Source organism: Bubalus bubalis, chromosome 8 (assembly GCF_019923935.1).
Source record: "Bubalus bubalis isolate 160015118507 breed Murrah chromosome 8, NDDB_SH_1, whole genome shotgun sequence".
NCBI lineage: Eukaryota > Metazoa > Chordata > Mammalia > Artiodactyla > Bovidae > Bubalus > Bubalus bubalis.
The window spans coordinates 86,391,226-86,415,887 of NC_059164.1; the positions used below are offsets into that span (position 1 = coordinate 86,391,226).

At 39.8% G+C, this 24,662-nt stretch overlaps 1 protein-coding gene across 19 annotated transcripts in view; it reads right to left on the reverse strand.

The window, feature by feature from the left end:
- The window catches only part of CADPS2 (calcium dependent secretion activator 2), a 591,939-nt gene that overhangs the window by 151,027 nt on the left and 416,250 nt on the right, over positions 1-24,662 (reverse strand). For all 19 annotated transcript variants that reach the window (XM_045166445.1, XM_045166444.1, XM_045166437.1 and 16 more), the window contains exons 12-13: positions 23,501-23,637; positions 20,978-21,165 (exon numbers count right to left, since the gene is read on the reverse strand). In XM_045166445.1, the coding sequence (XP_045022380.1) occupies positions 20,978-21,165; positions 23,501-23,637 (325 nt within the window). The remainder of the gene's footprint in view (positions 1-20,977; positions 21,166-23,500; positions 23,638-24,662) is intronic.

The following is a 24,662-nucleotide window of genomic DNA, read 5'->3' on the forward strand; positions in this document are numbered from 1 at the left end:
TCTCTGAGATACAGACAGTTATTCATACTGAAGGGCTGTCATTTTACTGAGCTTATTACTAAGTTAGGTACACATCTGACAGGTTAAATACATTTTATATTTTGGACCTGCTCTTATTCACATGTCCTTATTTTAGTGTATATGTCAGTGAGTGAAAGTCACTCATGGATTGTAGCCTGCCAGAATCTTCTGTCCATGGAATTCTCCAGGCAAGAATACTGGAGTGGGTAGCCATTCCCTTCTCCAGGGGAATCTTCCCAACCCAGGGATCAAACTCAGGTCTCCCACATTGCAAGTGGATTTTTTACCATCTGAGCTGCCAGGGAAGCCCAAGAATGCTGGAGTGGGTAACCTATCCCTTCTCCAGGGGATCTTCCCAACCCAGGGATCAAACTGGGGTCTCCTGCATTGCAAGCCGATTCTTTACCATCTAAACTACAAGTGCAGACCCAATATACCAGACTATGTATACACCAATATACCAGACTATGTACTAAATATCAGGTGTATGAAGTGGCCTTCTATATCTAAAGTATTGAGGCTAAATGGCAACTTTGCTGTAGTCAAGCCTCAAAGTAACAACTCCTTCTAAAATTATTCTTCCCAGGAAATGCAAATACTCTGTGTCATTAATATCTTCTTGTCATGATTGTTATTAAAACAAACACAGTAATGATCAATGCACTGGGTACTGTGCTGTTTTATATGTATAGTAACATAGGCTGAACACAGTAATCTTCTCCCTAGTCCCCAAGAGAGGAGGCTATTGAGGCTCAGGGAGGTTAGGTGACTTCCTTAAGGTCACACAGCTTGTAAGGACAGGATCCTGGACTTGAATCTAGGTCTCTTACATTCCAAATTGTTGGGGGCTGGCGTGAGGCACTCCGCCCATGGCAAAGGTCATGAGGAAGGAGGCTCGACATACGCAAAGGCGGGATCGAGCCTCAGGAGTCCCCCTGGAAATCCTCGAGCATCTACCCCCATAACCAGAGCCTGCCTACTTTACTACTTTGTGCTCTCACCTACACCTCTGACTTTACGGGGGGCTGTCCCCCACCACCTCTTTCGGAGAAGGAGTTAACTTAAAGCTCCAGTTGATAAAAACCCCTGGGCGTGACAAGAGTGTTTTAACCTACAAACTCCTCTGAAGGTTCTCTAGCCTGCCTGACAGGCTTGTCCGGCCACATGTGATTGCTCACAGCCTCCCAACCATGAGAGGCACAAGATGCTTTAAACCTTCTAAAAACAGGTTCCTTAGAAAAGTTAGAAAATTATTAGTATAAGTATAATGGGCTGATTAGAAATCATATCGGTGAAGGGTTTTTCATTTGTTGAGCCAATGTTTACTGCTAAGTCTCCACATCCCCTGCCCTTATACACATTAATGAATATATAGAAGAAATAAGTATTAACCTTTGATATTAATCACGTTAGACCTTAGGCTAAGTAAATTCTTTCCTTAACTAAAACCCACTACACCCTCACCCTATAGGAATGTAACTTTATTTGGGTGGCGTCTGTTTTAAGAATAATCACCCCTGGAGAAATAAGTGTCCTGGTTGACTGACCGCTGTCACAAGGAGAGGGTCGTAAATTGTCAGCAGGCCCCCTGGCCAGAAGATGATGTAACACCCCTAAGACCTCTGTATACATTTGTATGAAGCACCTGACTTTGATAAAAGTCAGGACTGCTGACCCCACGTGACTTTTGCATAACACCTCAGTGTATAAAAGTAGACCATGGAAAATAAAGAATTGGGATCAGTTCCTCGAAAGACTGGTCTCCCCATGTCTCTCTCTCTCTCTCACTCTGGTTGAGTCTCCATCTGGAGCGCGGAACCCACCATGCTTACTAATTATGCCTGGGCTTCTAAGATCCAACCGGGGAGGCCTCAGTGTCTCCTCTCCTTCGGGAGAACGGAAGGACGCCTGCGGCCTACGTAAGTGGTGCAAGCTTCTTGTCTTGAAGTTTTATTGGTCCCCCGCGTAAACCAAGCTACTCAGCCTCTTTTCTCCACTGAATTTTCCTACTGAGCTATCCTTATTCTATTCCTTAATTAATGTTTAATTAAGCAGTTGTTCCCCGACCCTCGCCTAGCCGTCTCTCCTTCGAATACCCTGGATCAGCTGGGGCTGGACCCCGGCACCAAATCTAGGGCTTTTAGTGCCCATGCATTATTGTCTTTCCTCTTTTTTTTTTTTTTTTTTGCTGCATCATGAGGCATGTGGGATCTTAGTTCCCCACCCAGGGATCGAACTTGTGCCTCCCGCAGTGGAAGCATGGATCCTTAACCACTGGACTTCCAGGGCAGTCCTTCCTCTATGTTTAAAAGAAAATACAGAGCAATAAAAGAAACCCCTAATAAAAAATGGAAACTATATTTGAGAAGCAACAACGGTAGAACTTCTTTTCAGTTTCAGTTTTAGTTCAGTCGCTCAGTCGTGTCTGACTCTTTGCGACCCCATGAACCACAGCATGCCAGGCCTCCCTGTCCATTACCAACTCCCGGAATTTACCCAAACCCATGTCCATTGAGTCAGTGATGCCATCCAACCATCTCATCCTCTGTCGTCCCCTTCTCCTCCTGCCCTCAATCTTTCCCAGCATCAGGGTCTTTTCCAATGAGTCAGCTCTTTGCATCAGGTGGCCAAAGTATTGGAGTTTCAGTCTCAGCATCAGTCCTTCCAATGAATATTCAGGACTGATCTCCTTTAGGATGGACTCGTTGGCTCTTCTTGCAATCCAAGGGACTCTCAAGAGTCTTCTCCATCACCACAGTTCAAAAGCATCAATTCTTTGGCGTTCCGCTTTCTTTATAGTCCAACTCTCACATTCATACATGACTACTGGAAAAACCATAGCCTTGCCTAGACAGACCTTTGTTGAGAAAGTAATGTCTCTGCTTTTTAATATGCTGTCTAGGTTGGTCATAAATTTCCTTCCAAGGAGTGAGCGTCTTTTAATTTCATGGCTGCAATCACCATCTGCAGTGATTTTAGAGCCCAGAAAAATAAAATCAGCCACTGTTTCCACTGCTTTCCCATCTATTTGCCATGAATTGATGGCCTGTATGCCATGAGCTTAGTTTTCTGAATGTTGAGCTTTAAGCCAACTTTTTCACTCTCCTCCTACAATCTTCATCAAGAGGTTCTTTAGTTCTTCACTTTCTGCCATAAGGGTGGTGTCATCTGCATATCTGAGTTTATTGATATTTCTCCCGGCAATCTTGATTCCAGCCTGTTCTTCCTCCAGCCCAGAGTTTCTCATGATGTACTCTGCATACAGGTTAAATAAGCAGGGTGACAATATACAGCCTTGACGTACTCTTTTTCCTATTTGGAACCAGTCTGTTGTTCCATGTCCAGTTCTAACTGTTGCTTCCTGACCTGCATATAGGTTTCTCAAGATGCAGGTCAGGTGGTCTGGTATTCCCATCTCTTTCAGAATTTTCCAGTTTACTGTGATCCCCACAGTCAAAGGCGTTGGCATAGTCAATAAAGCAGAAAGAGATGTTTTCCTGGAACTCTCTTGCTTTTTCATTGATCCATCAGATATCACCCTTATTTACATCATACATTTTGTTACTTGTACAAGGCAGAGAGCTTAAATATCACTACAATTTAAAACACCTACTATCACATCAGTAATTCAATTAAAACAGACATTAACAAAGGAAATCCTAAAATTTGCTCTTTCGTACATTACAACATAGGTACTCACAGAAGCCTTGAGAGAGACTCAAACCAGTCATATTTATGAACATTTACCTAGTAGATTCAGGGTAAGGGGAGATTTAAAATACAATAGTTTTACAAGCTCAGTTTATAAATTAATTTGTCAGCTACATGTTCGAAACCTATTCAGAACTGACCACCCCGACCACTTCTGCTGCTCCCCTTGTTGCTGTCATTCATCACAGGCTCTCCCCTGAGTATGACTACAGCAAACACGGTCTCTCTCTTTCAGTCTTTTCTTTATCAGAGTATTGGCTGCATACTCCTGTGAGCCATTTTCAAGCAGGAGTCATATCCCTGCAGAGGTAACACTCATCGTAAAAGCCAAAAGCCCACTCTGCTCTTCTCTGCCTGCTCAAGGCTAGTCCCTCCACTGCAGCCATGCTGGCCTCCCTACCCCAGTTGTCAAACACAGGAAGCGCCCCGTGCCCCATGGCCTTTCATGTGAAGCTTCCACCGTGCAGGAGCCTTTCCCTAGGCACACCCGTGGCTTTCTCACTTCCTTCATTCTCATCTCTAGTGACATGACTCAGGATTAACGAGGTCATCTCTAACCACCCGATGTAAGAGTGTCATCTCCCATTGCCACAGGCATCTCTGTTGTTTGCCATTATATATTAGATGACTGATGTCGTCTAACATGTTATACATTTGTCTTCTCTGTGCTGTACTACTAATGCCCTGAACAGTAGTTGGCATATGGTTAACATTCAATATATAAATGCTAAAAATATGAATGAGTGCAACGAAGAATAGAAAATATCAGCTATATAGGATTATAAGAATTCATGAATTAATAATATCACATATATTATTATTACTTATTAGTATTAATATGGCATGCAGTATTTGGAATGTCTTAATTATATAACAGTAGGTAAAATAGGAAAATTTTGAAAAGCAAACTATCAGGAATTATAGTCAAGAATTCTGGGTAAAAGGATCTCTAACAAAATTTAATGTACATTTATACTAAGCAGAAAATTTTTAGTGTTTACCTAAACACTATTATTAGTAAAATGAAGTGCTTTAAATCTTAAGAAGAGATTTTTTTTCCTGAGATAATAAAAGTAAAAATAACATTGCCTCTTTGACACTGACAATAATGATGTTAAAATGTGGTTATTTAAAATTCTAACAAAGAAGACCAGTTTTCTAATTCGAATGTTAACTGGGGTTTAACTCTCTGTTTCATGTATTAAAGTGGTTCCAATGAGAAGGAAGGGTATGCTCATGTACCAAGAGTTAATATATATTTTCATTTTTTTTCTGAGGTCTGTAGTTATTGAAGTTACATGATTTTAATAAAAATAGAGTGTTAGGAGAAATAAGTTTAAGATATGAATAAATTATAAAGCATAGTTCAATAGTAGACATACTTTTTAAAATAAAAGATACTGCCAAGTGAATTATGACGTAGAACTTCCTTCTGGTATTACATAAAAAGCGACGGAATGCCACAAGCAGTTGCGTCTATGTTAATTATTACCTGAAAGATTCTTAAAAAACAATCTTAGAACTTTCTGCCATTCATTCATGCTTAGTAGACTGATCTTACATCTGTCCATGGGTCATATTCTGTTTTCACAGAAGCCAATACATGTGCACATATGCATGCCTGTGTGTACACACACACACAGAACACCTTTTTTGAAGGGCAGATTCATCCAAAAAAATAGATCCTATACACATATTAAGGCCTGTAAAATTAATTTCACTCAATTCCTTCATGAACTAAGGGATTTTATATTTGTACTATCCATCAATCTGGCACATTAAGCACTTTAAAGCAAACAGAACCCTTTCTGTATATGTGACATCTTGTCGTGATTACCAATTCCTTCCATAATGAGTGCAACATAAACTCTAAGTGAGGTGGTGGTTTAGTCACTAAGTCCTATTTGACTCTTGCGACCCCATGGACTATAGCCCGCCAGGCTCCTCTGTCCATGGGATTTCCCAGGCAAGAATATTGGAGTGAATTGCCATTTTGTTCACCAGGGGATCTTCCCAATCCAGGTCTCCTGAATTACTGCAGTCTCCTGAATCGCAGGCCGATTCTTAACTGACTGAGCCAAGGTCTAAAGTGAGGCAGATGCTCTGAAAAGACAACTGCAGAACAAGAGTGATGTACAGTATTACTCATCCGTTTTCTATAATCTCTGATGGCCTTTGGGGTAGTTCAGGTAATAAATTAGTTTCCATGAAGGGAAAGGATGATTCCACTGTGTTTCAAGAAAGATCTGAGAGGAAAAGAGGACAGAACTGGGTTGCAGAGTTGGATATTTGAGCAGAAGAGAAAATATCACAGAGGTAAGTAAGTGAAGTTGCTCAGTCATGTCTGACTCTCTGCGACCCCTTGGACTGCAGCCTACCAAGCTCCTCTGTCCATGGGACTTTCCAGGCAATAGTACTGGAGTGGATTGCCATTTCCATCTCCAGTGAATCGTCCCGACCCAGGGATCGAACCCGGGTCTCCCGCATTGTAGACAGACACTTTACAGTCTGAGCCACCAGGGAAGTCCTATCACAGAGGGGACCTGACTAAATGTTCAGACATGGACTAATCTGGTAGCTTCCCTTCCCTTGACAGGACAGCAAACAGTTTATGTGTTCTGTAGCCCTTTTCTCAGTATCATACAACATTTCAGAGGCCTGTAAGACCAATACAAATTCTGGCATTTTAATATCCATTTTATCTGCACAAATTTGAGTAACGATGATTTACCAGCTACCACCGTATTTTAAGGAGCAACAGTTCTGTGACAAACCCCAACAAAAAGGGTGAAACAGCCCATGTATTTTATTTTTGAATACCACAAATCATGAGAACTTGTTGGAGGTTCCGAGGGCAACCTTGAGGTCTGAGAAGGTTGACAGTAAAGGAATCGGTTTAATTTGCTGTAATGGTGCATCCGGAATTACTCAATCATGGGATCTTCCCACAATTACCACTTAAAAAACACCATTTGGGGATGAGGAGCATTTGTGCTATTAGTGAAAACCATAACATTTCTATGATTATTTTCTTTCTTTTTATAACTTTTTAAAACTTTATTTTTGGCTGTGCTGGCTCTTTGTTGCTGCACTCGGGCTTTCTCTAGTTGCAATGAGCGGGGGCGGCTCTCTAGTTGTGGTGCTCAGGCTTCTCATTGCAGGGGCTCTTCTTGTTGCAAAGTAAGGGCCCTAAGGCACATGGGCTTCAGTAGTTATGGCATGTGGCCTCAATAGCTGCAGCTCCCTGGCTCTACAGCACAGACTCAACATCTGAGGCACCTGCGCTTAGTTGCTCCAAGGCATGTGGGATCTTCCCAGACCAGGGGTTGAATCCACGTCTCCTGCACTGGCAGATGGATTCTTTATTACTGAGCCACAAGGTCAGGCCTATGGTTATTTCCTTAAGCACCTTCATCATCAGGACAGTGTCTAGATACTTAAAGGATAAATGTGCCCTTTGCTTTATAATCTCTAGCAGTGGGCATACCACCTGCACCAGAGTGCTTGGGAAATCTGTGGGTTGAATAAATACCCCAGGAATTAATACTGCATAGAAAAGTCTGGTAAATTGATGAGATTTCCTTTCCCCTCCTCACACACCTCTTCCTTCCCCAATTCCTCAGGGAAGTTTGCTTATGTTGGCAGTTTGGTGGTTTGTGGTAAAAGATATTTTACAAGTACAGAGTAGGCAAATGATAAAGTTCATGGTGCCTCTGAGTTTCCTACTGGCTGCTTTTCACCTGGCCTCTCTGATGAGGGATATACGACATCCTGGTTTCCACCAGAGAGAGTGAGAAGGGGAGAGACACCTGGAGGGTGGTCTTTCTGAATTGTCAATTCTCCCTGCAGCACAGCAGGTGAAAGTCACTTTGTACTTCGTGTATTTCCCACCAATATCCATTTGTGAACAGAATGAAAAAAAAAAAAAGAAAGACACAGTGCGAGAATGAGAAATGGTAGAAGCTGAGGGAGAAAACAGTAACCTCTCATTTTTGTTCTCTAACCTATAATACCTCCTGTTGTTTCAGACAAAAGGATATATCACTTAGATGGCCATACAATACATAATCAGTGTTCTTTCACTTCCCCTGAAATTTTAAATATCTAGAAGCAGATATTAATTCTACACCTATACATTCACTGAAATAGACGAAACCAATTTTCTAGGTGCAAATATCTTGGAGATTAAATTTAAAAATCATATTCTCTTTTTCCAAACCCTCCTCCATCCTAATCCTTTCCATATTTGAATTTCCAACTTTATGCTATTTTCTTTGGAAGTTTTAGATACTTCTACAAAAAGAGCAGGAATTTGATATGCAATTTTGTGACTTAGTTTTTATGGTAAAGTAGTGATAAACAGGCAAGTAAAGGATAGTTATCAAGTATTTCATAACTGGTCTCTCCTAGAACCAAACTAAAATCATTATTGCACACAATTCTTGAGTTAAAGAAAAATAAAATATTGAGAGGATTTTAAAATAAAAATAAAGAGAATTAAGGTTAACAGTGTTCTCTGATATAAGTATTATATCTAATCAATACCTAATATTATTTTTAAAAATAACTTAAAAATTTTTTTTATTAAAAAATTTTTTTTATAACTTTAAAATATTGTATTGATTTTGCCATATATCAAAATGAATCTGCCACAGGCATACATGTGTTCCCCATCCTGAACCCTCCTCCCTCCTCCCTCACCATATCATCCCTCTGGGTCATCCCAGTGCACCAGCCCCAAGCATCCAGTATCGTGCATTGAACCTAGACTGGCGACTCGTTTCATATATGATATTATACATGTTTCAATGCCATTCTCCCAAATCATCCCACCCTCTCCCTCTCCCACAGAGTCCAAAAGACTGTTCTATACATCAGTGTCTCTTTTGCTGACTCGCATACAGGGTTCTCATTACCATCTTTTAAATTCCATATATATGCGTTAGTATACTGTATTGGTGTTTTTCTTTCTGGCTTACTTCACTCTGTATAATAGGCTCCAGTTTCATCCACCTCATTAGAACTGATTCAAATGTATTCTTTTTAATGGCTGAGTAATACACCATTGTGTATATGTACCACAGCTTTCTTATCCATTCATCTGCTGATGGACATCTAGGTTGCTTCCATGTCCTGGCTATTCCAAACAGTGCTGCGATGAACATTGAGGTACACGTGTCTCTTTCAATTCTGGTTTCCTCTGTGTGTATGCCCAGAATTAGGATTGCTGGGTCGTATGGCAGTTCTATTTCCAGTTTTTAAAGGAATCTCCACATTGTTCTCCATAGTGGTTGTACTAGTTTGCATTCCCACCAACAGTGTAAGAGGGTTCCCTTTTCTCCACACCCTCTCCAGCATTTATTGCTTGTAGACTTTTGGATCACAGCCATTTTGACTGGCGTGAAATGGTACCTCATTGTGGTTTTGATTTGCATTTCTCTGATAATGAGTGATGTTGAGCATCTTTTCATGTGTTTGTTAGCCATCTGTATGTCTTCTTTGGAGAAATGTCTATTTAGTTCTTTGGCCCATTTTTTGATCAGGTCATTTATTTTTCTGGAATTGAGCTGTAGGAGTTGCTTGTATATTTTTGAGATTAGTTACTTGTCAGTTGCTTCACTTTTTTAAAAAATTAAAGAACTATATATACATCATAATTTGGGAGAATTCAGAAAAAAACAAAGACAAAAATTTTTGTAAATGCTCCAATCAGAAACAACTGATAATGCCATTTTGTAAATATAACCCAGTCTTCTTTCTATAAATCTATACATATACTACACATTCTGATGTATAATTTGATTCTTTTAATGAAGTATAAACATTTTCTCACATCATTTAAATATCCTAAGATATGCTTTTTAATGGAAGTATGGTATTTCATTATATGGATATACCACAATCTATTTATTCAATATTCCATTAGTAGAAATTTAGACTTTTTCCATTTTTTTATGACCATAAATACAGCTGCAGTAACCAATCTTACACTACATATTTTTAAGCTCTGATTGTTTCCATAGGATAAATTCCTGAAAGTATATTGTTGGGTTAAACGGTGCTATGGATCAAAATGCATTTCCCTAAAAATTCACAAGCTGTAGTGCCAACCCTCAATATTACTGTATTTGGAGACAGGTCTTTTAGGCAGTACTTAAGGTGGAATGAGGTCTTAGGGCTGGGACAGAAATCTGATTGGATTGGTTGCTTTGTTAAAGAGGAAGAATGAGTCTCTCTCTCTCTCTTCCATAAGAACACAGAGAGAAGGCAATCATCTGCAAATTAGGAAGAGGGTCTTCCTCAGAACCCAAGCACACTGGCATCCTGAACTCAGATTTATAGTCTCTGGAACTGTTAGAAAATACATTTCTGTTCTTTAAGCCATGTAGTCTATGATATATTGTCATGGTAGCCTGAGTTAAGACAAATAAGATGACATTTGCAGGCATTTGATATATATCGCAAAACTGCTTCTTAAGAAAGCACTTATCAGCTTACATTCTGACCCATAGCACATGGAATTATTAATTTCCCTCTGACCTTATCAACTGTGGTCTTTTATCATTTGTTATAATCACTTTCAATTATATATATATATATATATGGGTTTTTCATTGTTTTAAGTCATTGATTTCTATGCAGCAAAATGACACAATATTGATGGTTATATGGGGTCTTTCCAAGGGCCAGAAAACTCACTGTAATTGGTTCATTAAGAACACTTAATTGTGAGCTGTATTTATGAAGTGTTCCAACATGTCACCTATAAAATCTGTAAATAGATGGTCCAATGTCATTCATTTAACTTACTCAACGAATATTTACTGAGTACTGGCCAGGTCCTGGTGACAAAATACAAAGCTAGCAGAAATGTCTCCTGCCTTAGCAGAGTTTATAATAGGGAAAGGCACAAAACAGAAAAATCAGACAGTAAGTGTACCTTACGTTAAGAAGGACATAAACACAAAGCTCTGTTGTAATTTGAATTTTAGGTAAGGATGTAGTTTGGGAATGATATTTAAGCAGAGATGCAATGGATGAGCAGCAGTTAATCAGGTGCTGCTTGAAACAGAAGGATTAGGGAGAAAAGCTCAGGAGGTTCTCCTTAGAGATATCCAAATATTTTTCTCAAAATGCAAGTTTTATCACATAATTTTTGCTCCTAGTAGGCTGACACGATACTCCAAATCCCTCTTCATTGTGAAGCACCTAAACACTGAATAAAAATATAGGTATACTATTAAGTGTTATGTTATACTTACAAAAAAGGAAAAAATTTTCCTAAGGGCAGGAAAATAAAAAAATGAACTAGAAGCTGAAACTGAAGGGGGATGTGAACACCAGAGCTGCTTTAGAGGCAAATGTCAATTTCAAGGAGGTCTATGGCTATGTTCGGGGCTTCCCTGACACCTCAGACGGTAAAGAATCTGCCTGAAATGCAGGAGATTCCCATTTGATTCCTGGGTTGGGAATATCCGCTGGAGAAGGGATAAGCTACCCACTCCAGTATTCTTGGGCTTCCCTTGTGGCTCAGCTGGTAAAGAATCTGCCTGCAATGTGGGAGACCTGGGTTCGATCCCTGGGTTGGGAAGTTCCCCTGGAGAAGAGAAAGGCTACCAACTCCAGTATTCTGGCTTGGAGAATTCCATGGACTATACAGTCCAAGGGGTCACAAAGAGTCATACACAACTAAGCGACTTTCACTTTCATGGCTATATTCAAGGGGATGGATGCACCATGAGTCAGAGACCATCTCTACTGCTGCTGCTGCTGCTAAGTTGCTTCATTCGTGTCTGACTCTGTGTGACCCCATAGACGGCAGCCCACCAGGCTCCCCCGTCCCTGGGATTCTCCAGGCAAGAACACTGGAGTGGGTTGCCATTTCCTTCTCCAGTGCATGAAAGTGAAAAGTGAAAGTGAAGTTGCTCAGTTGTGTCCGACTCTTAGCAACCCCATGGACTGCAGCCCACCAGGCTCCTCTGTCCATGGGATTTTCCAGGCAAGAGTACTGGAGTGGGGTGCCATTGTCTTCTCCGAGAGACCATCTCTAGGGGCTGCTGAACCTGAGATGTTTGCAAAAAATGGGACGCTTGAATGGGCTATACCATCAGTGAAAGGATGGGCTAGAAAATAAATATCCTTGCAAAGGAGAGCAAACAAGGAAATCAGTCTGTTTCTAGCACATCCATAGACTGAATAAAAAGAGTCATTCCTGAGAATATGCCTGGGTACCTGGGTTTATGAATATGCTTCATAAACTGGGTACCACCCATGCAATCGAGGAATTTCTAAGATGAAAAATAAGAGAGCTCCTGTATCACTAAGTGAAAACAATAGCAAGTCCTTTTGGGAAGAAAGCATTCTCAACCTGGGCCTTGAATTAGAATTTCCTCAGATTAATCCAAGAATATGTGCTTACTACAAAAAGTGTTAGTAGAATAAGCAAACAGTGACCATGGCAAAAACATCAGCAGAAACAACAGATAAACACACCTAGAAAATGGAAGTTAACAATTAATGAGTGGATCAAAAGGCAGATGTCACAGCTTATTGAGAAATGTGGAAGTAGAGTAAGGGTCAGAAAACTACAGCCCCCCACCTATCTCTGTGAATAAAATTTGTACAGAACACAAGCCACACTCATTCATTTACATACTGTCCATTGACTCCTTTTGCTCTACAGGAAGAGTAAAGTAACTGTGATAGACACCATATTGCCCATAAAGTCCAAAATATTTCCTATGTTTACTATTTGGCCCTTTATAGAAAAAATTTGCTGAGTTTTGAACTAGAAGATAGAACTAAATATATTACACAGAATGAAGCTAGAGAAATAAGTAGATAGAATATATATTAGACATATTCAGAGATATAGAAGATAAAATGCCTAATACATGGTTAATTGGCATTTAAGAGAGAGCAAGTTTAGAGGGAGACAATACTTAAAGAGATTACAATATTCCAGAACTGATGACAAGCATGGATCTTCATATCCCAATCAAGGTAAAATTCCACAAGAAATTTATACCTACCCAATATCAGGGCATGTGGATCAGAAATCCACAGAAATCCCAAACAGAATTCTTTAAAAAGAAATCCACATGTAGTCATACAACAGTTCATCCACAAAACATAAAAAATCAAAATAATCTTAAAAGTCTTAAGTTAAATTCCCCTTCAAAGAATGGTAATGAAGCCTTCTTAACAAAGGAAGTCAGAAGAAAATGGAGTGCTACCTTCAAAGTTTGGAGAGAAAATAACAAAGTAGAATGTATAACAAGCAAAATTTTCTTTCAAAAATGTCAATGAAACAAAGATGACTCCAAATAAAAATTCGTGATCTATAGGTATTCTATTTTAATAATATACTTTGGGAAAAATGTAATTTATAAATTGAAGCAAGTATTGAGTATAAAATAATAAAAGTAATAAAATAATGTCTAATGCTTAATATTAGAAAACAAGTAAGGATAAAATTAAACTACTAGACAGGATAAGGGTTTAAGTCACACACAAGTATTCTAAGGCCTCTGCACTCTCCACTCTCCAGAATGAGAGGAAATTTGCTGATTAGCATAAGATTTAAAATTTTAGCAATATACAAGGTAAAATCTCAAATGGTGAAAACTGTAAATGAGGAGGAAACAAAAAAAAAAGAAAATAACCTGTATGAAACAAAAAGGAGGCAATAAAGAAACAGAAAACTTAGACTCATGAGCCAAAAAGAGTCTCAAATAAAATGGTAGAAATGCATTTACTTATATCAATACATCTGATAATCGTAAATGAACTAAAATGATTAAAAATAGAAATTATTATACTAGATAGTTAAATCAGAATCTAGTTTGCTATTTATAAGACATAAGAGTACAGCAGTGTCAATACGACACTAAAAAAATAAACATATATCAGACAAATGCCAAAAGAAGGCTATGCTAATAACCATCTAAAGAAACTTTAATGTAAAATGCATTATTAATTATGAAAGGGGTCACTAAATCATGAGAATAATTGCCATTTGCCAAGATTTAATAATTTTTAAACCTGAAAGTACCTAATAAACAGCCTAAAATTAGAAAGCAAAAATCGGTAGAAGCAGAGGAAGAAACCACGACTGTAGGGGCAGCTTTCCATTCACCTTGGTTATAACCTTACAGATCAAGTACACAAAAAATCAGTAAGAGTTTGGAAGATTTGAACCACACAACTCCTGCTTGCCCCACCAAGCTACAAAATATATATATTTTTCAAGCAAGATGAAACATTTATAATATTTAACACATAATTGGCCATAAAGGAGTCTCTAGTTATGAAGAATCAATATCACATGGATTACATTCTCTGAACACAAAGAAATTAAGTTAGAAATCAATTTTCAAGTTTCTAACCAAAAGAGATTCACTTTTGTAGAAATTCTAAAATATACTTATAAATAACTCTGTGTCTAAGAAGAAATTATAATGGAAAGTTAGAATTACTTACAATGAATTTTAATCAGATACATTATCAAAATGCATATATGTAATAAAAGCAGTACTTAGTGGAAATTGAACCTTAAATACTTATTTTAGAAAAAGAAGAAAAGATGACTATTAATGAGTTAAATTTAGGAATTTAATTAGTTAATTTAGGAAGGTAGAAAAAAATAACCCAAGAAAGTAGAAGGAAGGAATAATAAACTTAAAGACAAAATTTAATGAAATGGTTGACTATAGAAGGGAGCACACAGGGGAACTTTTAGGGTGACAGAACTGGCACTAGGGTAGTGAATAGATGACTCAATGTATCTGTCAAAACTGACAGAACTGTAAGAACCATACAGCAAAAGAGTGAACTTTACTGTATCAGTCAGTCAGTTCAGTCAGTCGCTCAGTCGTGTCCGACTCTTTGCGACCCCATGAATAGCAGCACGCCAGGCCTCCCTGTCCATCACCAACTCCCGGAGTTCACTCAGACTCACGTCCATCGAGTCCGTGATGCCATCCAGCCATCTCATCCTCTGTCATCCCCTTCTCCTCCTGCCCCCAATCCCTCCCAGCATCAGAATCTTTTCCAATAAGTCAACTCTTCGCATGAGGTGGCCAAAGTACTGGAGTTTCAGCTTTAGCATCATTCCTTCCAAAGAACACCCAGGGCTGATCTCCTTCAGAATGGACTGTTTGGATCTCCTTGCAGTCCAAGGGACTCTCAGGAGTCTTCTTCAACACCACAGTTCAAGAGCATCAATTCTTCAGTGCTCAGCTTTCTTCACAGTCCAACTCTCACATCCATACATGACCACTGGAAAAACCATAGCCTTGACTAGACGGACCTTTGTTAGCAAAGTAATGTCTCTGCTTTTCAATATGCTATCTAGGTTGGTCATAACTTTCCTTCCAAGGAGTAAGCATCTTTTATATGGCTGCAGTCACCATCTGCAGTGATTTTGGAGCCCCCCAAAATAAAGTCTGACACTGTTTCCAGTGTTTCCCCATCTATTTCGCACGAAGTTCCTCAGTGTGTATTTAAAAGGCCCTCATTGCTAATTGTCTTTCTGCTTCTATACATGTAGCATCTGGGATAAAATCTGTCAGGTCAGCCACATGGTATAAATTTCACCTTGCTATGATATTTTATCTGCTTGCTCCCCTGTCCCAGAAGTGAGTCTCTAGATTCATAATGGGTGTGATATTTACACTTAATTTCTCTAAGTCATATATCAAAAGATCAGAATTAAGAAGTGGTAATGAAAATTCTCCATGAGACTATTTGAGGCAATTTTCTATGATTTGACTCCAAATGTGCACCCCTGTCTCTAAAATGAGAAGCAGGAAGTTGAGGCATGATTTCTGAAGTGACAGGTAAGGGGAAATGTTGTCTCTGAAGACGGAGGTATCCTGATACAATGATTTGACTGATACCCATGAAGGCTGTGTACTACTCTGTGGTATGATCTAGAATCCACTGCAGTCACGTTGTCCTCCCTGGACTTGAAAAGCTTGCAGAGCTGAGCTGGCCTTTGTCGGGTACACAGCAGCTCAAAGATGGCCCTACTGGATCACACAAGAGTCAGGGCCTCCTCTGCATTTCTCACATCAAACAGGGACACAAAAGCCCTCTGTGTTCTTGCTTTAGTTTCTCCACCCTCAGCCTGCTCACAAAACCAGGATGCCTAAGCCCGTACATCAGCCTAGAACTCTGCCCAACATGCATTGTCTCTGAAAGTCCCTTTTCTCCTGGCCAACAGCCCTGCGTGGCGCCGAGGCTGCGGGTGGGGCCGTGTTCTTCATGGCCATGTGAGGCAAGCACGCTGCATCCTGCAGGAGTGGGTCGGTTTTCTGTCCTTGACTCACTTTTCTCTGTCTTCCTTTCCTTCTCTCTCTCTTCCTTGGGTCTTAGTACCAGCCAGATCTCTTCTGTTGAACTCTATTCTCTTACTCCTGAAACACTCAGAGTGCTATTCAGAGATGCTGGGTCTGCTGGGAATGCACACGCCTACGGTGCTGAGTGCCTTGTGACAGCATGGCTCCTGGAAATGGTTCAGAGCCAGACAGCACCGCTGTCGTTTGCGTCCATCCTGAACAAAAGACAGTCTTCCTTTTTTTTGAATTTTGGACAGAGGCAGGTTAGGTAATGAGCAAAGTGACTCTTTGAGGCTGTGTCTTGACAGAAGGAAAAATGATCACAAGAGAATCTGGCCAATGCTGTAGAAAAGTCAGACTTGATGTTGACGGTGTTTTTAATGGAAGTCTGGATAAATATCAGACACCACAGACAGGGATGAGAGAAGTTTATTTTCACAAGAGGAGGTTGCTAAAATCCAGAAACTTCTATCGGTGAAGAAATTAAGAGTGTAATTACATACACACTGAAATATTTCGAGTGAGCCTGCAGTGAAAGTGAAAGTCACTTAGTTGTGTCCAACTTTTTGCAACCCCATGGACTATACAGTCCATGGAATTCTCCCGGCCAGAATATGGAGTGGGTAGCCTTTCCCTTCTCCAGGGGAATCTTTCCAACCCAGGGATTGAACCAGGATCTCCTGCATTGCAGGCGGATTCTTTACCAGCTGAGCCACAAGTGAAGCCCAAGAATACTGGAGTGGGTAGCCTATCCCTTCTCCAGGGGATCTTCCTGACCCAGGAATTGAACCAGAGTCTCCTGCATTGCAGGCAGATTTTTACCAGCTGAGCTACCAGGGAAGCCCTGTATAACTTCTTATTTTTCACATTTTTTTTTTTCCTCTCACAATTCACATGCTTCTGGCTGGCTGACAAAGGCAAACATTAGAATAATGTCCAATCCATATTGATATTGTACTTTGTAATTACCCAGGATCTTCACCTTAGTGTTTCCCTTTTTCCATATGATAATGCCCAGTTTCAGAAAGATTAGATAATTTGCGCAACATGGCTCAGTTTGTAAGTTTCAGAGCCAAGGTTCAAGTAGAGCTCTTCTGCCTCTTATTTCTTTTACTGTGACAGCATGACATTTCTGAGTGACATTTGTTAGACTCCAAACATCATAGTAAGTATTATGTCTTTAAGGTTATCTTGGAACATTTTACCCTAAACTGAGGTTCAAATTTCCCTAAAACCTATACTCTTTCCTTTCTTTTTTCTTAAGATATATCTGACCTAAATGCTGAATCAGAAACTGACTACTGACTATTGAAACTGACTATTCTAAAACCTCACCCAGGGATACCTGCATATGTACACATTTTAACCTGGAAAATGGATTTAATGTGTAATGAAAAGTGAAAGTGTTAGTTATTCAGTTATGTCTCTCTGCAACCCCATGGATTGCAGCCTGCCAGACCCTTCTGTCCATGGAATTCTCCAGGCAAGAATATTGGAGTGGGTACCCATGCCCTTCTCCAGGGGATCTTCCTGACCCAAGGATTGAACCTGGGTCTTTGGCATTGCAGGCAGATTCTTTACAGTCTGGGCCACCAGGGAAGCCCTTAATGTGTAATAGTAAGTATAATATACGCGTGAACATATAAACATACCTTACATTTCACTTTACGGTGTACCACCATAAGAAAAACAATAGTTTATAGAATAGAAGTAACTATAGCAACCTGCAGATTCAAATCACGCTGCCTCCTATGCGGTGACAGGAGCTCCCAGTTACCTCAGCAACTTTCCATTAACATGTGTCTCAAACACATGCATTTTCGGGGGCACATTAGCTAAAATTTCCACTTAATGTTCTCACTTTAATTTCACCTTTCTGTGTTAATGACTAAAACATGCTGATCCTATTGTGCTTTCTGGGCTTGTCTATTTCACAGCAACCTTCTTGTCCTCTTACATTCCAGACTGCTGCCTAAACTTGGAGGCCTAGCTTTTGAAACCCATTGGTCAGGAGAAATTAAGATAGAGCCTGGAGAGAGAAGAGACCGTTTTTACTACAACAGCCCCTTACTTTGCCTATCAAACATTAGTCATCCGGTTATCCTGACTGTCTCATGCTTGCCCTGGCATCTCACCCAATCCCTCAAAGTTTGCTGAGTGCAGAGGGTTTAATTTGGGGTAACAGGAAAAGTGATTAAACTCTGTAGTTAGTGTTAGTCGCACAGTAGTGTCTGACTCCTTGCGACCCCATGAACTGTAGCCTGCCAGCCTCTTCTGTCCATGGGATTTCCCAGGAAAGAATACTGGAGTAGGGTAGCCATTCTCTTCTCAAGGGGATCTTCCCCACCCTGGGATCAAACTGAGGTCTCTCGCATTGCAGGCAGAGCCACCAGGGAAGTAAAAGGAAAAGACAAATGGAAGATGGATAGGCTGTTACTGGAAAAGACATTAACACAAATAATAAAGTCATTCATTCATTCATCAAACGTTTACTGAACACTTAGATTTTGTGCTCAGGTGTTACTTTTTGTTAGGCACTCTGCTAGGAGCTCAGAGAGGTATAGGAGCTGGCTTTATGAGATGATGGATTTAACTTTAAACATGGAGATTTTAAAGCAGCAGCAGAATAGTCAAGCTGCCAGTTGTAGATAGAGACCGATAGCTTAAGAGAATAATTTAGTTGGCATTATCTGTATAAAGAGAGGTCAGCATTAAAGCTGTGGAAAGTGGCAAGACCACAAAGGTAGAATTTTTCATTGAAGTAGAAAAAAATTTTCAGGACAAGAGAGCAAGTTCAAGGACAGATATAAAAACAAAATACCATGCTACACTTGGGGTCTAGAGAAATTATTAAAAAAGAAGTGGCAGAAAAAAAAAAATAAAAAGAGGAGAGCTGAAATAGCTACATTGGGGAAAATGAGCAACCTTTACCAGAAGCACAGGGACTTATGAATTCCATAGCACTGACTTCCCCATGAGAGTAAAGAGGGAGGAGCTGGAGAAGGAGATCCGTTTCAAGTAAGCTCACCAACAAAGTGAGGAGCTGGGAGCCAAATGGGGGAAATGGTGAGAGGAGTTTTGTGGGGAAGATGAAGAGAACAATGGAAAGGTAGCTTGACAGGATAATCATACTTAGACAATGTAAACTATCCCTTAACATGCTTTTCTTTGGGGGGGCTCCAAAATCACTGCAGATGGTGACTGCAGCCATGAAATTAAAAGATGCTTGCTCCTTGGAAGAAAAGTTATGACCAAACTACACAGCATATTAAAAAGCAGAGATATTCCTTTGCCAATAAAGGTCCTTCTAGTTAAGGCTATGGTTTTTCCAGTAGTCATTTATGGATGTGAGAGTTGGACTGTACAGAAAGCTGAGTGCCAAAGAATTGATGTTTTTGAACTGTGGTGTTGGAGAAGATTCTTGAGTCCCTTGGACTGCAAGGGGATCCAACTAGTCTATCCTAAAGGAAATCATTCCTGAATATTCATTGGAAGGACTGATGCTGAAGCTGAAACTCCAATACTTTGGCCACTTGATGCGAAGAACTGACTCATTGGAAAAGACCCTGATGCTGGGAAAGATTGAAGGCAGGAAGAGAAGGGGATGACAGAGGATGAGATGGTTGGATGGCATCACGGGCTCAATGGACATGAGTTTGAGTCAACTCCGCGATTTGGTGATGGACAGGGAGGCCTGGCGTGCTGCAGTCCATGGGGTCACAAAGAACTAGACACGACTGAGCGACTGAACTGAACATTCTTTTCACCACTCCCAAGCCAGGCACTGTTCTAAGTGCTTGATGAATCTCTATCACAACAGGATTTCTGAGAGAGATACTATTCTATCTTTCTTAGAGACAGGTAAGTGGAGACACAACTAGATGAAGCAGCTTGCCCTCCCTCACATGGTTAGTGTTATTGTTCTGTTATGTTGTGAGGCTTAGGCTTGTGGGAAGAATGGAAATAAAATAGAGGGAGACAGGAACTTTCCTGGTGGTCTAGTTGGTTAGGAATCTGCCTTCCAATGCAGGGGATGTGGATTTGATCTCTGGTTGGAGAATTAAGATCCCACATGTCTGGGGGCAACCAAGCCCAAGTGTGTCAAAACTACTGAGCTTGCAACTAAGACCCGACACAGCCAAAACACACACACACACACATGTGTATATATATAAAGAAAATAAAGAGGTGATGATGAAAGAATGGTTGAGGCAAGGTACAATGATAAGAGCTACCTCCTTTACGGGAGGAGCCCCCGCTAGCAGAGTTTCCCTGGAAAGAGACTGGGAGAAGAGAGTAAATAATATAAAAGAAAGACCTAAGTTCAGAGATACATAGTTGTGGGGGCCTGCATTATATAATATTTTGCTATTTTGGTAAAACAAGAGGTGAGGTCACTGGCTCAGAGTGCTAAAAGGGGATACCTGTTCTTCAAGTGTGGATCAGCGAAGGGGCTGGGAGGAGACCTACATCAACCCATTATTTATTTTGCTTTATCAATGAACACATTCCACCATGGAAAAGCAAGAATCATTAGGTATTCACAAACCTGCCCACAAACCCTACCCAAACATATATATGCATTACAATAGAAATCCAGAGGACACTCAAGCTAGGCAGAGCCTAGTACTAGGCGGTGCGTAAGAACTAAAAGGCAACTTCTAATCTCACAGATACTCTGTGTTTCAAGTGGTTTTAATGGCAAAAAGAAACATAAAGTGCAGCCCACCTAAATCAACAGCATATTGATGTACATTTTTCCTTTGTGGGTTATTTTTTTTTCCCTCTTGCAAGAAGTGTTTGCTATTTAAAATCTGTTACTAGGTGATGATGGCAAAGCACGTTTTTCTCTCTTCCCAAGTTCAACCCTCCACATTTCACTGTGTGTTTGCAAGTAAAAATACCTGTTGCCATGCACATGAGAGGCACAGAATGCAAAGCTGTAATGGAGCAGGGTTGGATCAATGACAGCACCGTTTTCCGAATGTTCCATTAGTTCTGTAAGGTAGCAGAGATGTCTGTGACAGCCCCTCACGCCGTAACGGGCACAGTACTCATCCAACACAAAGACCTGGCCAGGGCTAAACCATCCCTGCAAAAGGAAGAACAACAACAGAAAAAAATTATTATTTTTTCTGTACCAGAATTCACTTTTCTGCAGACACTATTAGGTATTGTAAACAGAAAATGCGTTACAGTGTCTTTTGACAATTTTTTTTTCTATCAGCAGTATGGCAAAACCAATACAATATTGTAAAGTAATTAGCCTCCAATTAAAATAAATAAATTTAAATTAAAAAAAAATAAAACAGCAAATGCCATCAATTTTGGAACTGGTTTGGGCCACTGACAGCTTAACACCATCCTCTCTTTACTGCCACAGCGAGGCAGGGGCAATCTGCTCTTCTCCTCTGTCACTCACAATTAGTCAAATTTATTCACGGCATCTAAAATGTGGGTTGCAAAGAATAACCTTCCAACAGACTTCAATCTCTATATGAATCAATTAAAAAGAAAATGGCAAAGCAGACCCGATAACTGAAATCACCTAGTTTCCAAAAGCACTGTATAAAGTGAACTAAGAGAATTTCACTAAGTTTTAGCAGTGGTATTTAAATTATTATATTGGTATTTAAATAGTTTGGATATTGTTCTCACTCTACTGTCTTTCAGTGACAAATATAACAAAGTTAATGTCTTACAGCAGTAGTTTCTGGTTCTCTTGAAAAGAGATGTTAGGGTGGGTACATGAGCTTGGCTAACAAGAGAGGGCCAGGTTAGGGAGAGTCGGTTCACAAAGTATTTCAGTGGATTATATGGATTAATTCAAGATTAAAAAAGAGAAGGGGGGGGGATGGAGAGGTTTCAAAAGGGGCAGTATAATCACGAAAGAGAAGAAAAAGAAGAGTGTTAAATGCAGAAAGATGAGATAAAAATAAAATGCACTAAAATTCAATAAAATTTTTTAAAAGAAGGAAGAGGAGAAAAAATACTGGAATAATACTGTGGTGTGGTGAAGGCACTGTACTAGACACACTGTATATATCTTTACTATTTAGAACTATCATGCATGCTAGTTATTATGATTCCATGTTATAGATACAGAAGCTGAAGTTGAGAGGTGTTCAGAGAATTGCTCAAGACCACAGTGCAAATCAGCTGCTGAGCCCTGTTAACATCCAGGGTCATCTCGAGCGCAAACGCTCTTTCTAACCACACCTGCCCTCGAGGTCCAGTTGAATACACTGTAGTGTTCTCCTCACACTCCATGTGGCCTGTGAGGTCATCCACATGGTCAAAATGACTTTCTGACATTTCAAGAACTAACCCCATGGAGTGGAATCCAAGAGGAAAGTGTTCCTGTTGATGATCAATCTATGTGTGCTTGTCCCCGGAAACACAGATGAGGGTTTTGTGATGACTTGTTTTTTTACTCTCTAATTATAAAGTTTGGGCTGGATTGGGTTTAAGCTACACAACTGCATGCTGAATAACAGGTACTTAATAGTAAGTCTATAAATGAATTAATGAACATCAGCATAATCATGGCAGTAAGTTATTCCATTTCTTCCTGTCTGTTGAAACATCTCTGATGAGCTTAGAGTATGTCCGGTCTAAAATCTTAAAGACAGAGTAACTGTATTGCATGCAGCTACCATGTTCAGTAGCCAAGAGACTAAGTGGTGATAGAAAAATGAAGATTCTGGCCAGAGGAATTTCAGAGGAATTGCCCACCAACAAAATAAATCTTTGGATTTAAAGGCACAAGAGATTTTTAGGCTATAGTTCAATGCACACATTCTAAGGAGTCAAGGATTCCTTCCCTTCTAATTGTAAATTATACCTTGCATTCCAAATTTTGGCTGGTTTAAACAAAAAGTAGCAGTTTAGCTACTCTTAATGTGTTTTTTTAATAAAGTAATTCCAATTATTTTTGGAGGGTTAGATGAAACTAAAGCTTTCCTCTGTTACACACAGCCGTCATAATGTTGTGTATTACACGGTTACTCTCCCCTGTCACTTAGGTAGTCTTTGTAGGAATGAGAGAGAGACATGAATGGTATCACCATTTGGTGAGCAGAATTTAAACCTTAAAATGTCTGTATAGGTGTTAGTAAATACTATCAGAAGTTATTTTTTTAGTCTTTAGTAAAGCCTTCTATTTTCATTCCACCTCTCCAGAGGGACCAAGAAACCACAGTTCAGCGTCTGTTCGAGTCTTTTCTCCTGGCTATTGAGTGGCACAGCAGTGATCTTCAAGTGTATAATTTTCAAATTGGGAAGCAATTGATTGGAATCCTTTATCCCTAACTCCATCTATAGTTATTAAATGAGTCAGGGATAAAAGGCTGCCCCATAACAAGTATTTCTCACTTTAAAAAATCTCTCACTCTAACCTATAGGGGATGAGATAGGTTTGTACTTACCAAGCAAGAATAGGAATCATTCAGCCTATGATCCAAAGTCTGCCTCTGGAGTATTCTAAACAGGAAGGCGTGGTCCAGCTTGCAGGGGTTTGCAGAAATAAACTCATCCATACCATGTTTCTGAAAACGGTCTGCATCTGTGAATTCAGAAAAGCATGAACCTTTATTTTTCTGGTTTAATAATAATAGAAAATGAGGTTTTTGAACAACACAAAATGAATGTCTCATAACAGATAAATACTTTGCACTACATAAAGTATGAGGCCACGAATTCAGCAAAAACCATAAAACACAATATTTTTTGTAGCCTAAATAAAAATGTCAGGGAAAAACCTGCCAATCAGTTGGAAGGAGGAAATTCTATTTTCATTCAAAGCTACTTCAAATATCTACCACAGAAATAATCCCATCCCACCCCAATATTAAGAAAAGTTGATATATTTTAAGTATATATTTACTGAGCTGGAAAACAGCCCAGGTCTATTCATAAAAAAAAAATAACAACGATGGCTAGAAGCCTGCTTTCCAAATGGCAAACTAGGGCAGAAATGAACACACTTGCTTCAGCTGGATCACTTCCAGCCTTTTTTTTGTAGGGAGCTTTTAATGGGACCAACTTTAATGTAGAAATGGCAATGAATGCTTCCAGGCTTCAAGTTTAAGAGACATGAAAAAGGGAACATCATGCTTGTGCAAATATGCAGACAAAGCACAACGTCCCAAATGGCACTTCAATCAAAGGCCCAAATTCATTGTTCTTCACAGATTGCATCTTTCAACGCCTGTAGACCCTGCGGGTTTATCAAAAGGCAAGCTTTTATGATTGCCTTCATTAATGGTATGTTTTGTCAAAGTCTTCAATGGTGAGTCCTTTACTAACGATAGAGACAGCGAGTCACACACCACCCCAAAGGAGTGCTGGGGTGTTACTACATTAGCTCCGTAAGAGATGTTGCGCATATTGGGCAAGCAACCATCTATCAAGCTAAAAGTGGGCTCTCCTCACAATGGTCGGGCTAAGGCTCCATTGTTCCTTAAAATTCACAGAGAGATCTCATTTCTGGTCATCACAAGCAGCACAGTTCTAAATGTAAGCTAAATGTAGTTTTTAAAAACCTAGATGGTCCAACCCTAAAACTGCAATAGGAAAGGAGACAAAAGT